General features: G+C 40.3%; 1 protein-coding gene across 8 annotated transcripts in view; it reads left to right on the forward strand.

Annotated features, from left to right (window-relative positions):
- LOC119914570 (RIMS-binding protein 2-like) overlaps positions 1–14,086 on the forward strand; it is a 66,161-nt gene that overhangs the window by 720 nt on the left and 51,355 nt on the right. For 7 of the 8 annotated variants that reach the window (XM_038733949.1, XM_038733947.1, XM_038733951.1 and 4 more), the window contains exons 3-5: positions 288–317; positions 1,849–1,992; positions 10,713–10,859. In XM_038733949.1, coding sequence (XP_038589877.1) covers positions 1,855–1,992; positions 10,713–10,859 — 285 coding nt within the window. In that variant the 5' untranslated portion in view covers positions 288–317; positions 1,849–1,854. The remainder of the gene's footprint in view (positions 1–287; positions 318–1,848; positions 1,993–10,712; positions 10,860–14,086) is intronic. The other variant, XM_038733946.1, reaches the window with a different exon arrangement.

A 14,086-nucleotide genomic window follows, 5' to 3' on the forward strand; every position in this document is an offset into this window, starting at 1 on the left:
AAAATATTTGAACAGAGGTTGGAGCAAGACATCCAAACCATTTGCAGCAACTTTTGTAAAAAAAAATATTTTGAAATTTATTTTTGATATTTTTGGGACTAGCTCAGCAACCCCAATTTGGGCCTGGATAATGACGTAGGCACAGCTCTCTTTGGTAAATCTGTTAGAGATACTTGGCACTGCAGATTCATAGCTGTCTTGGCAGGATGGGACATTTCTGCATAAATCTACATGACTCCTGAGCTTTGTGTGTTGTTGTATTTGTTGTGTCTGTCCTCCTCCTCCAGTCCCCTGCAAGGAAATAGAAGCTGTCCAAGGTGAGTCAGTGCGAAGAATCTGTTTGAGCATTTGGCTGAGTCTCTAAGAGAGACAGGGGAAGAGGGAGCTAATTCTACAGTTTTTTTCTCTCTATTACCTCTGAGAAAAGTATGAAAACAAATCACTGGTATTACTTGTTTGTCCATTAATTATTGAAAGCAGATGAGTGAAATCAGCTGTTTGAGTATTTATTATGATGCAGCAGTAGAGTCGGATAAGTCAAATCTCCTGACATACAAGCAGCATTAACCTTCTTAACCCTCTATTTGTCACTGTATAGTAGTAACTGTGAATACAGTATTCCTGTGTCTTTGTGTTTGCGTAAAGGTACAAAACAGGACGACATAGATGGGGATTTAGCGCTGACTGATAAAAGCTAATGTTTTTTTCCATGCTCACCCCGTCATTGTGTTGCTGTGATACAGTAATCCGCTCTTATGTAAGTGAGTGGAGCTCTCCCTCTCTCACCGAACACACTCATACACATGCACATGGGCACACACATGTATATATCAATCATACCAGTCAGCACCTACAAATACATGTAGACGAACTGATGCACAGGGCAGCAGTGTTAAATTCGAAATGTTTGCTGTAAGGGATTGATTATGTACCACTATGTACTCATGCAGTAACAAGCAAGTTATGAGATGTTATTGAAAGACGATGAAGGAATTGTACAGTAAGTGCCAAGAAACTCTTTGTTAGATTTGTTAGTGCTATGTACATGCAGTATGCCATGTATTCTTCTATATGCTTTTAAGTTTTGTGCAGTTTGCTACATTACAATGGATCTGTTTTAGGTCAGTTTAGTATGGGGGAAATGTGTGGTGGTAATGTAAAATAAAACATCATACACATCTATGTGATCTACTAAATGATGGAGTAGATCACATAGAGTTGCAAGGGTTTTTTTTTTGCTGGTGGATGTACTATATATTGTTTTGGGTGGCAGCCTACCAAAATAAAAATGCACAAGATAGTCAGAAAAAAAGGACGATTACATTGAAATATTGAAATATGCATGGTAAAATGAAGCAGTGTAGATGTGCTAAATGTAAAGTAAGAAATACTTGGAAAGCTATTTATGTAAACTTCAGGTTAATTGTCCAGCTATACTGGCTAGAATCTGGACTTGAGTAACAAAAACAGAACAATGTAATTCAGTTTTCAAAAGCATTTTATTCTAGAATGTACATGAAGAAATACAGTAGTTTTTCAAAATTGAAATTTAGTGAAACTAAAGTATACATCTTAACTAGAAACACTCATGGTACCTCAGCATTCTCAAGTACAGCACTTGAGCAAATGCATCTGGTTACCTGTCAAAATTCCAAGGTACTTTGTATGAACATATGCTTACAGCACATTTAATAATCACACATTCAGTTTTATGTTTTAGTTTTGTGTGTGTGTATTTGTGTGTGTGTGTGTGGTTCAGTAATCATATGCTTATATGGAGGCGTGAGAAGGGTGAGGTTTGCAGTGTGGCTTCAGAGTGTGTAATCTCTGGTTGTGTGGGTTTTGCAGGTGATAATGCGGGATCACACATCCAGTGCTCATGTGGAGGAGCTGTTGAGACAGTCTCAAATGGAGTTACAGTGGATCCAGAGACAGCTGGCCATGATCGCTGCCAGAAACATACACCATCACCACCTGCACACCAAGGGCAAGGTACTGTGGTACCACATACTGTAGGCCTGTTACTATTACTACTACTACAGCTACGATAAAACTAGTGCTATAATTATCCTGTTACCAACCTGATTTCCTCTCTTGTTAGTCCCTTTGAGGGGAGGAAATCTGAGGATAAAGCACCACATTTATGGACTATACTTAGAACGTTGTTTTTAGAGTCATGATGATGGAGTTGCTGTTTGTCAGCCACCTTCTCCAATACATTCTTCACAACATAGAAATAATTGCTATTTATTGTGATGGATGCCTTTTTTAATAATAATAATTTTAAATTAATAAAACTTTCCAAACAGATTTGTCCCAACCATGACTACAGTGGGTACGGAAAGTATTCAGACCCCTTTAAATTTTTCACTCTTTGTTTCATAGCAGCCATTTTCCAAAAATCAAAAAAGTTCATTTTATTTCTCAGTAATGTACACTCAGCACCCCATCTTGACAGAAAAAAACAGAAATGTAGAAATTTTAGCAAATTTATTAAAAAATAAAAACTGAAATATCACATGGTCATAAGTATTCAGACCCTTTGCCGTGACACTCATATTTAACTCAGGTGCTGTCTATTTCTTCTGATCATCCTTGAGATGGTTCTACACCTTCATTTGAGTCCAGGTGTGTTTGATTATACTGATTGGACTTGATTAGGAAAGCCACACACCTGTCTATATAAGACCTTACAGCTCACAGTGCATGTCAGAGCAAATGAGAATCATGAGGTCAAAGGAACTGCCTGAAGAGCTCAGAGACAGAATTGTGGCAAGGCACAGATCTGGCCAAGGTTACAAAAAAATTTCTGCTGCACTTAAGGTTCCTAAGAGCACAGTGGCCTCCATAATCCTCAAATGGAAGACGTTTGAGACGACCAGAACAATTCCTAGAGCTGGCCGTCCTGCCAAACTGAGCTATCGGGGGAGAAGAGCCTTGGTGAGAGAGGTAAAGAAGAACCCAAAGGTCACTGTGGCTGAGCTCCAGAGATGCAGTCGGGAGATGGGAGAAAGTTGTAGTAAGTCAACCATCACTGCAGCAATCCACCAGTCGGGGCTTTATGGCAGAGTGGCCCGACGGAAGCCTCTCCTCAGTGCAAGACACATGAAAGCCCGCATGGAGTTTGATAAAAAACACCTGAAGGACTCCAAGATGGTGATAAATAAGATCCTCTGGTCTGATGAGACCAAGATAGAACTTTTTGGCCTTAATTCTAAGCGGTATGTGTGGAGAAAACCAGGCACTGCTCATCACCTGTCCAATACAGTCTCAACAGTGAAGCATGGTGGTGGCAGCATCATGCTGTGGGGGTGTTTTTCAGCTGCAGGGACAGGACAACTGGTTGCAATCGAGGGAAAGATGAATGCGGCCAAGTACAGGGATATCCTGGACGAAAACCTTTTCCAGAGTGCTCTGGACCTCAGACTGGGCCGAAGGTTTACCTTCCAACAAGACAATGACCCTAAGCACACCGCTAAAATAACGAAGGAGTGGCTTCACAACAACTCCGTGGCTGTTCTTGAATGGCCCAGCCAGAGCCCTGACTTAAACCCAATTGAGCATCTCTGGAGAGACCTGAAAATGGCTGTCCACCAACGTTCACCATCCAACCTGACAGAACTGGAGAGGATCTGCAAGGAGGAATGGCAGAGGATACCCAAATCCAGATGTGAAAAACTTGTTGCATCTTTCCCAAAACGACTCATGGCTGTATTAGATCAAAAGGGTGCTTCTACTAAATACTGAGCAAAGGGTCTGAATACTTATGACCATGTGATATTTCAGTTTTTCTTTTTTAATAAATTTGCAAAAATTTCTACATTTCTGTTTTTTTTCTGTCAAGATGGGGTGCTGAGTGTACATTACTGAGAAATAAAATGAACTTTTTTGATTTTTGGAAAATGGCTGCAATGAAACAAAGAGTGAAAAATTTAAAGGGGTCTGAATACTTTCCGTACCCACTGTATGTGCAACAAAATTATGATGTGATCTCGACATTCATTTTTGCGCTCTAGCACAGTTGTTTCTGAATGTTGTTTAATCTCTTTCCAGCTCCTCGAGTCTTAACATTTGTAAGGTAGAGAGTTTTGTGTTTTTGACCACAAATCCGTTGTTTTCAATAATCTCTTACCTTAACAAGAGATCTCGACCCTAAGAAAATGCACACCTGTCTGCTGTTATGATTTTGGGAGCTCTGATAGCAACTGGCATGCCATTGCCTGATTCAGATTCGGTGTCCAACACTCCTCTTTTATAAAAGGCAATGACATATTGTAATAAGCTTTATATCCTTGACTTTTATGACTCTTTATGGGGATGAAAACACAAAAACAGAAGCACTACCATGGGTCAAAGAGAACACTCAGGGCTTGAATCAAATATCAAATGCTGTTGGCTAATTTTCTATTTTGTAATATACACATATTTAACAACACAGCCCCAATTTGTGTTTCTATTACAAAATCTTATTTGTTAGCCTCTTGGAAAACAGTGTGTCATCATTTGTCACCAGGTGATTGATGACAGGTCAACTCAATAACCCCATCTCAAATGTTTGGAGTTTTCTGCCATTACTTTTACAAACTTGTCCAGAAGAGAACAGCATACTTGTGAAAACACATTTCAGGGTTAAATATCCACCAGGTAGAGAAAGAGGGCAGGCGATGACGTGTCCCAAAGGTAGCAGCTTGTTAAAGGACACAATGCCTTCAGCTATTTGCATATTTGAAGGGGTCATTGTATATTTCTGACCAAGCCAGTTTCCATCTGGTCCTGAACCGTGGTCTCACAGGGCTTTGTGTCATTCCTGAAATCCAATGCACAGAGTAATGCATCTACAGCAAGGATGGAAACAGGCAGTGAGTGAGTGTTGCTAGGCAACAGAGTGGAACAGAGTGTACGTTCTGCTTTCTCTTCTCACTCACGCACACTCAGTGTCTCTTTCTTTCTGTCCTCTCCTCTGTCCTGTGCCTCCGTCCCAGTGTTAAAAAGAGCACAGCTATTGACAGAATATGTCGAGTGCCTGCTGGTGATGTGACCTCAATGAAAACCACCACACTGATTTAATTTTGAGTCCCCTGATCAGGGATTTAGAAGAGGTGAAGAGAGCAAAGGTGTGGTTGAGAGCAATGGTTGTGTCCACGGTCTGTCCAGGAACATGACAGATTTGATTTGATGCTAGAGGAGTAGTAATACCATGGAATTACTATATGTGGGATGGAGTGATGCAGGGATCATTGCTTCTGTCAGCAAAATCATTATCTTCTGCCTGTTAGAAGGTACGGTACACAGAGGAGATGGGGATGCTGGACCGTGATCTGCTCTGCTCGGGAAATGTGTTCAGAGGAAACAAATGCTCATCTGGGATGTAATGATTTATACATCACTACGACACAGTCCATTTAGATGAAAGCTGCCACGCATGTCTGTTTTGTATTTGTTAGCATGAGTGACGTTTTTGGTCAGTTGAGCAGGGCGTGCACACGTCTGCGTATGATACAGACGAGCGAGACACAGAGTGAAAGGGGTGGGTTGGGGGTGGGGTTTAAAACACGACCGTAGGAAGGAGCAGAGAGCGCAAGAGGAAGCGTTTACAGATTCAGGGGTGGGACAGAGGGAGTGTGTGTGTGTGTGTGTGTGTGTGTGTGTTTGAGTGCCAAGCCACTGTAGCTGCTTTTGCTTTCACTGATAGGGTGAGACAACCAGCCTGTTACAGTGGCGTAGAGACTGGGGTAGCTATTAAAGCTGGAGATTGGAAACGCTTATTGCTAACTGCACACACCGGCACACGTGCGCACACACGGACGTGTCGCTTCCACCTTCACTGCCAGCTTGTGATGTGACGGAAGGGAAGAGAGTCCTTTTGGGACAAAGGGGTTACTGCCTTTAAGGTAGGGACATTGACATTATCTGTATCAGCAAAAACATCCATGTCTGTACACACTGCTGTCCCAGTCCCCCTTTTTTCTTTATTTAGATTGTTTGATACTTTTGATTTTCTTAATCTCAAAACACACTAATAATGCACAAATGAATGTTGCTGTTGCTGCCAAGATTATCAGATATTTTAAATATTTCTCTCCTGAGCCCTAGTTTTATAGCAGTCTGTCTGAATCCTACTCCAAGTCAAACACATTCATAACAACACTTGAGTTGGACACACGAGTTGCGATAGGCTTGAAAAGACTGATTTTCTGTATTTGGAAAATCTGTTTAATAGTAGGTCAATAGCTGTACAATCACGGCTGACTGCATCAGGCAGACCTAATGTAAGAAATTCACTCACACACCAGATGGCGATATGACTACGTATTTAAATCACTCCCATTCAAAGCAAGATTATCGCGTGCCCTGGTGGTTTGGTTGGCTGAGCACATGCCACTTAACCACAATGCCCTTGGTTCAAATCCAACCACCACATGCTGCTTTCCTAATCCTTTCTACTGTGTACCTCCATCATAAGTCAGCCAACAAAGCAGACATGCCATAAAAATCCTAGAAAATAATGGTTTTATAAAGCGAACCATGGAATGAATGCACACATGGCATTTCTTGGCATCATGATGAATTAAAATCGATAGCTATTAATTACTGCAAAAGTGGAGGAGGGCCTAACTGTGTGCACAGCATAAACTAGCAAAAGGCCCTATTACATAATTATATGCTGTGACATCCTAATAGCCACTCACATTATCTGCTTTGATTAATAAACAGTTACCCGAGCCCCCAGTTGTTCCTCAGTTTTAAATGGATAATCCATTCACAGTGTACCCATCACTGGTGTTGTCAACAGTGTTGTGCAGGTCAGACAATATACAGAAATGAAGTTCCCTGTATATTTTGTCCCCCCCTGTTATTAGGAAATATGTTTCCACAGATGATGTTTGTTTCATAGAAATAAATAATTTGGCGTGGAAAAGTGTCTTTATAGTATTTCACCAGAAATGCGTCCATGAACCTCACATCCCAGCTTGTACAGTGTGCTGCCCTGTGTTCCTTCTTCTGAAGTAGATGCACGTGAGTCTCAGATGGCTTTGTGAAAGCCATCATAGTAGTTAAGGACCCCTTTTGACCTTTCTGCTTTGTTGACATGCCTTTAAGCTACACACGAACTACCTTTTGCTGCTACCTTTGACCATTTTATCGTGGTTGGTAAACACAAAAAGTAATTTCTCTCTTTGGAAGTAGAACAAAATGATATAAGCATTTAATAGCATCTGAAGTGGTTAAAACATACATCTTACATTGTAACACAAATCACAATATCAACCTAGCAAAGTGAGCTAAGGTAAAGACACTGAATAGATCATTAAATGAGCCTGGGATAACATCACCTTCACCAGTATTTGCCTGGCTATTTCTGTCAATAGGTTAATTGAGCAGCACGTGGTTAAACTTCCATTATCGTTGTATGCCCAAATCGCTAAGTAGGACAGCTTGAGCATATGCTGTTGTGTGGAAGTTCCCTCAGACATTTTTCGTATGGCTTAATTTGCAAACACTAGTAGGATATGGAAGTCAGTTTCTATAAGAGCCTGGTTGATACCTCCTAAATGTTGTCCCAGACAATAAAATAAAAATAAATAAAGAGGAAACAAGCAATTTTTAATAAAGTGCACAGTAAAGAGCAACTTAAAAAGATATTTTAACAGATGTATACAGGCACTTGGAAATAATTTTTTGTTTATGTGTGCTAGTCTGACTGTGATCAATACCTAAAGGGAGAGAAAAACCTAATGTTAAAAGCATACACAGGGGAAAAAATTGTGTGTTTGATGATAAGAGTCTCAAGGTGACTGCTGCGCGGTCTTCTCTCTCTCATTCTTTCTGAGACTGCCTAGTGTGCATATTTTTTTAATCAACTAATGAATACTTGGTTCCACTCTCAACCTACCACCCTACCACACATTCACTATCTGCTTATTCATACAGTATCCTCCACAGTGGTGTGATGATGCGGACCTTCTGACCAAAGCTGATGGAAAACAAATTGTTTTACATCCCACAATGACTGAATGCAAACTGACATCCCAATACTTGTGATGTGATGCACTGGACCATTTGCTAATCCACACTGAATTAAAAGGCTGATATTCCTAATGTGTGTGAGACTACACGCCTTTGGGAGTAGATGCATGGCCCAGAATGCCTCCCTGCACCTTTCACTGTGTCCCTTTTTAATTCCTCCCCTCCTGGCTCACATTTAGGGTGAGATGTTGTCAGTATTTCTTCTGGCACCACAGTGAATAAGTGCATCATGATTACCAACTCTGACGCAGCTCCTGTCAGAGCAACTTTGGCAGCTCCCTCAGCACAACGATGGACTGCGCAATTGGGCCCTGCAGTCACAGCCTCTGTTGTCAACATGGCTGACTGATTCGGGGACTGAACTTATCATGTCTCAATTAGATGTCTCAACCTGGCATTGATAAGCGTTGTCCAACCAGCTTAGTTTTTTATTTTTATCATTTTCTTATTTTGTATGGAATTAAAAGTGTCTGAAAGATTTGAAAAATGTGAAATGTTCAGAAGTTGTCATCTGATATTTTACCTTCTCTGTTCTAACCACAGGTTAATTGCCTGTTATTGATGTTGTGAGTGCACATTAAAACTGTGCACCAGTGGGTTTCTAGTCTAAATGACTCATAAATCAGTTCTCACACGGCTGTCCATATTTTCTAACATCTCACTCTAAAAAGGCTGACTGAATGTGTGTTAGTCTGTCTGTCTGTTTGGAAAACCCACAGTACTGGTTGGCAGGTCTATCTATCTCTCTGTCTGTTCTTGGAAAGTCCACCATATTACACTGGTGGGTCTATCTGTAGGCTTGTCTGCTTGGCAGGTCTGCTGTAGTAGCAGGTGGATCTGGCTGTCATTCTGTCTGCTTGGCAGGTCCATCATACTGGCTTTGGTGTCTTTGGCTGTCGGTGTAAACGGACATATTGCCTGCAACTTTGTTTTAGTATTTGTTTTGTGGAGGATGATAATCTGGCTTGCAGTCAGGGGATCTGGTTGTTGTGTAAGTGTGTGTGTGTTCTTTTGTGTGCCTGACAAGAAAACAAATGCTCTAGTAACATGCTAATTGATATATTAGAATAATATAAACTGATATTAGAACCATCTGTTGGTTGGGTTACTTCAAGGGAAAAGTACTAGAAGAAAACAATGGGCTGACAGTTTCACCTCTTCCTTAATTTTCCTCTACATGGAAAAAGGTAATTTCGATTTTGGAGAAAGAGCAGAGATAGAAGGGGCGAAAAGAGACAGGTGAACAGGCTTCAGGTTAATGTAGCACAGGTTTCTTTTGAATAGGGTGGTAATGTTTTCCTTTTATAGCTGAAGTAATATTGGAGTTGCTGGGCTGGCTAAGTGTGCTTTTTCAGGACGCAAATGGGAAGACTACACCCCATTTGGGATTTCAGATTGTTGCTCTACAAAATGTTCCCATTTCATACATTTGTATTACTCAAAATGGATAGACTGAAGGAGAGCACAAAATCCATTTTCTGATTAACTTATAGGGAAGAGTTATTTCCTCTGCCACAAAACAGAACAAAGGGCATCCTCACATCCTTGGAGGGTGTTTAAGTTCAGGAGTCACAGGCAGAGTTTATATCCACGTCTGCTTACCTCAGCCAAACAGCTGCTCCATTTCTCTATCATCTACAACCACCCTGGTGGACCACAAGTGATTGGAAATTTTGAAAAGTGCAAGATTGACAGCAGAGCAGTTCTATTCCAAAACAAGAAAACTGTGAACTCAAAAAAGTGCCATCACATCGATGTCTGGCATGAAGGAAAACTAACTGAGCAATACAAGAAACTATTCACAGACCTCATGAGGAGCTTCCAGCCTGGCTATTACAGATATGCAGTGTATTTCCATGGAGAGTTCAATCCCATCAAGAACATTTCTAAGGAGAAAAACATTGACTGGCAAATCCTGCTGAAGCTCAAAACCTGTTGCAGTAGCAGCTTCATTTTCAGGCTTGGTAATCCTTTTTCTCTGACTGACCCCATGGGATGAAACTAAAGCCTGAGTACGTCACTGTAAGCAAGATTGACAGCAGCTCTATGTCCTTTTTTTCACAAGTTATATTAATCGGTTTCCTCCATACGTATTTACTTCATACCACCTAATCGGTCTGTCTATTGGTCATTCGGTCATAACTACATCTATTGGTAATTCATTTGGTACCATTAACCATGGTGCCCAGATGATGAATCCTAATTTTGGTGATCCTCTGACTTTTTCTGTAGTGCCACCAATGGGTCAAATGTTTCATTTGTCCAGTGAAATATCACTACATCCACTTGACAGATTGCCCAGACATTCATGGTTCCCGCATATTGTATCCTAATGACTTCAGTGATCCTATAATTTATTCCATGAGGGTCACAATTGCCGTGAAATTTGGTACACACATTTATTTACACAAATACTTACACAACTAATAACATTTAGCTGTACTTTGTACACTGTACTAATGCTAACTGGCAAATGTTAGCATGCTAACAAGCTCCACTGTGCCAAGTACAGCCTCACATTGCTGTTAGCATGGCGGTAGATTCTTTGCCTTGTTACTGTATATTTAATTTTGTTAGTCTTGTTAGATTTTACATGTAGTATGACAACTACTACCACTAATAATGATTGTAAAAATAACAGAAATGTCTAATATTGTTTATTTTTCTTTATTTATTCTTTGCAGTCAAGATATGAAGTTTCATCCCAGCAAGGTACTGGACTCTCAGTCTGCAATGTAAGCCACTTACTTCGATTGCTGGAGGAAAGAAACCGAGCTCTGAAGCTTGAAGTAGCTACACTACGCCAAGAGAAACAGCACTACAGAAAACTGGTAAACTTTCAACTCCTTCTTTTTTTTTCACACAGACACGCACATAATCTTTGTCTTTCTCAACCACTTTGCACTGTTCACACACTTATTATTTGAGATAACAGCTTTTCTTTTGCCTGCAAATGAGCAAAATATACATATTTACTGAAACTTTTAAGATGTTATTATTGTGTTTCTTTGTGTATGAAGAGAGTGTCAGTGAGTGTAGTATACTCTAGTCCCTGTTGCAGCCTTTATTCAGGACACAGCTGTGCATAGTGGGGTGTCACGCATGTGCACATATACTCCCTGTGTTTGGTCTTGGTTATGCAGACATGAGCGCATGTGTAATGTGGTGTAAAACAGATAAGGAGGTGGTTTTGAGTGTATTGCGCATGGGAGTGTGTGTCTGTGTGCATTGCCATGTATATTTCTGTTTACACTGTACGTTCATGCATGCATTTGTGTATTTAGTGAATTTGTCTTTTGGAGGTTTCCCCCAGGTGGTCTCGGATGGCAAGGTGTGTGAGCTGTTGTCTTGGCAACACGCCCATTTGCAGGAGTGTGGACAGACTGTCAGAGGGGAACTGACAGAGCATAATGGCTGCTTGTGTTACGAGCCTCAATGGCTTGAATTTAGTGTAGCATAATCCACATGCTACAGTCTGCATTGACAAATATTTTTTTATTGACAATGTTTCAGGTCAGTGTAGATTGTTTGTCACTCATTTGGTGATTGAGATCATTGTCACCTTCTCCTCATTGGTGTGGTATTGAAACATACATTAGTTCATATTTGATTTGTACCGATACCAAAATTATTTGCTGCAGTCTCCCATTTGTTGCCTCCACATTTGAAAACCAGATGTAAATGAAGAATTAACCATACTCTCTGCCATCACTCCTTCTCCCACCGACAAGAACCATAATTTTTTTAAGTTTCCCAGGAACCACTGGGCTCTCTCATTTTACTATATGAACTGAGGAATCACTTTTAACACAACACAATGTTAACTTTGTACCATTCACCCCTCTTTTATCTGGACATCATAACACTGTTTTTTATTTTTGTATAGTAGAATTTATGACATCCTGCCCGGTGGGAGATTTTTTGTCTGTCTTCACAGCCAAAACCTTGGTACAAACCCTGCCCTGTTATCTGTCATCATTGCTAACATGCAGTAGTCAGCAACTTAACTCAGTAATGTTATGTAATTATGTGCGTGTGTTAATGTGTGTTTTTTAAATGTACGGTTAGATACTGTTGGAGGTAGTCCAGCTGCGTGCCTGGCAGTCTTTTTCTGTCACTGCTGACAGCTACATGGCCACAGACTGCATCATGGTCATTCATGCAAAAACAGACTCAGCTATGGATCAGTTAGACTAAAAGAAGCTCAGTCATGAGAACAGGTTCACTCTTGCATATTTGCTCATGCAGACATACTATGGGCTTACACTTGCTGAGGATATTGAAAGAATAGAAAAGATGGCAGAGTATCACTTTTGACTTTAATGCTAAATTAATTTTCTTTCTATTTATTTTTTTATGAGACTGATGGTCAAATGATTCCTTGTAGTAGACAACACTCATTAGATTGAAGATATAAGATTAAGAGATATGCTGGTACAAAACACACACGCATACACACCAGATGGCTGATTAGCCAGTAAGTTAGTTATCGTTTAAATGGATGGCTTCACCAACAAAACCCCTTTCATGGCTTTCAAGGCTCTTGAATGTTAACTCTGTTCTGTGCTATTACTGCATAATGAATCAGTTGTCATTGTAAAACAAATCACATATTTATATATTAAAATAAACAAGAAAAGAAAGAGCTTTACAAAATCACACAGTATTTTGAGAGCGACTATAATTAATATTTTTGTTTAACCATTGATCACATATCACACACAAATATCACTTTGCTGCTCCCCTTAACTCGATGTGCTACGAAACAGGATCAATTTGACACCAAATGAATGCTGTTGTGCCGCATCTGCTGGATATGCTCATCCTAGAACAGACGGTACAGTTGAGTATTTCATTCAAATCCAATGTGTTTTTTTAGATGCCGACTCTCCCTTGAATTACCACCTTATTTTGGTGAAACAGTTTGCGTTCTCATTTTGCTACAGAGCAATAGTGTTGAGTTGAGAGGCAAGTTGAAGGGCTAGACTAAGGGCAGCTCTATGGATCGGCATCTTTGGGGAAAGAGTGACCACACCCAGATAATGGGAGCTGTGGCCTGCTTTTTCACTTTATTCCCTGTTGTTTGGTTAGATAAGGGTGTAGCTAAATGCCCCAAATTCACCACTTAGCGCTGTTGCATTTAATCCTTGTTGTATTGTTGAGAATTAATTTCATGGGGCACTTCAGCTAGATTCTTGTAGCTCCATCTGTTCTTTAAATATATTTGTTATTTTACTACCTAAATGGCAAGAAAAATACTGAGAAGGTGGACTGCTTCCTAGGAAAAACAAAACAAAAAGCTTCATCCTGGTTGCCTGGAAACAATCTGTGATGGGCAGTCGGAGAAAGGTACCTTAGGTGAGGAATGACCTTCTGTATGCTGTGTGGGTGCTGCTAAAAGGCCACAGCTGTCTCCCTGGACACCAACACTATGGCAACGATCGTGTACCGCTAGCAGCAGGCCCACTCAGATGATAGTCCTTGTGATGATATGGGCTTTCCCAGTGAGAAGAGGAACAATGTCTGATCAATAATCCCTAATAACCGTGTTGTCTCAGCTGACCCAGTAATTTCGATTTTAACGTCTAATCAAAGATGCACAGACAAGCCAGAGTTAAAAGTAGTCCTGTGTAATGTAACACAAATCAGCTGGAATAATACTAACAACACTCACAGGATATTCAGAAAATGTACATTGTTTAGACTCACAAAGATGTTTGAAGAGCTGATATTAGACTGGCTGTGTTTAGGCTGAAGTTTCTATTCTTTTCCTAATTGAGTTCATCTCAGATAGTGTTCTTTCCAATGGCTCAAGTTGTCTCTATATAACTACATTATCCTCTTTCCCCCAGTCCATTTCCCATTCAGTTGCTTGGCTTGTTACTTAAGTAAACCTACTGAGAGCTAAAACAAAGCATAGTAAGCATTACCCTAAGAAATGGTCAGAAAAGAGGAAAACATATTCATTTTTTTCTTGCTGCATCACTTCACTGTGTATAACAAAGCTGTGAAACAAATAGGTCATGCTTTGTAGATTTCTTATCCAACCTGTATGTAT

Source organism: Micropterus salmoides, unplaced genomic scaffold (assembly GCF_014851395.1).
Source record: "Micropterus salmoides isolate LMB-PRFRI ecotype aquatic unplaced genomic scaffold, ASM1485139v1 Ms_hic_scaffold_20, whole genome shotgun sequence".
In the NCBI taxonomy this organism is placed as follows: Eukaryota; Metazoa; Chordata; class Actinopteri; order Centrarchiformes; family Centrarchidae; genus Micropterus; species Micropterus salmoides.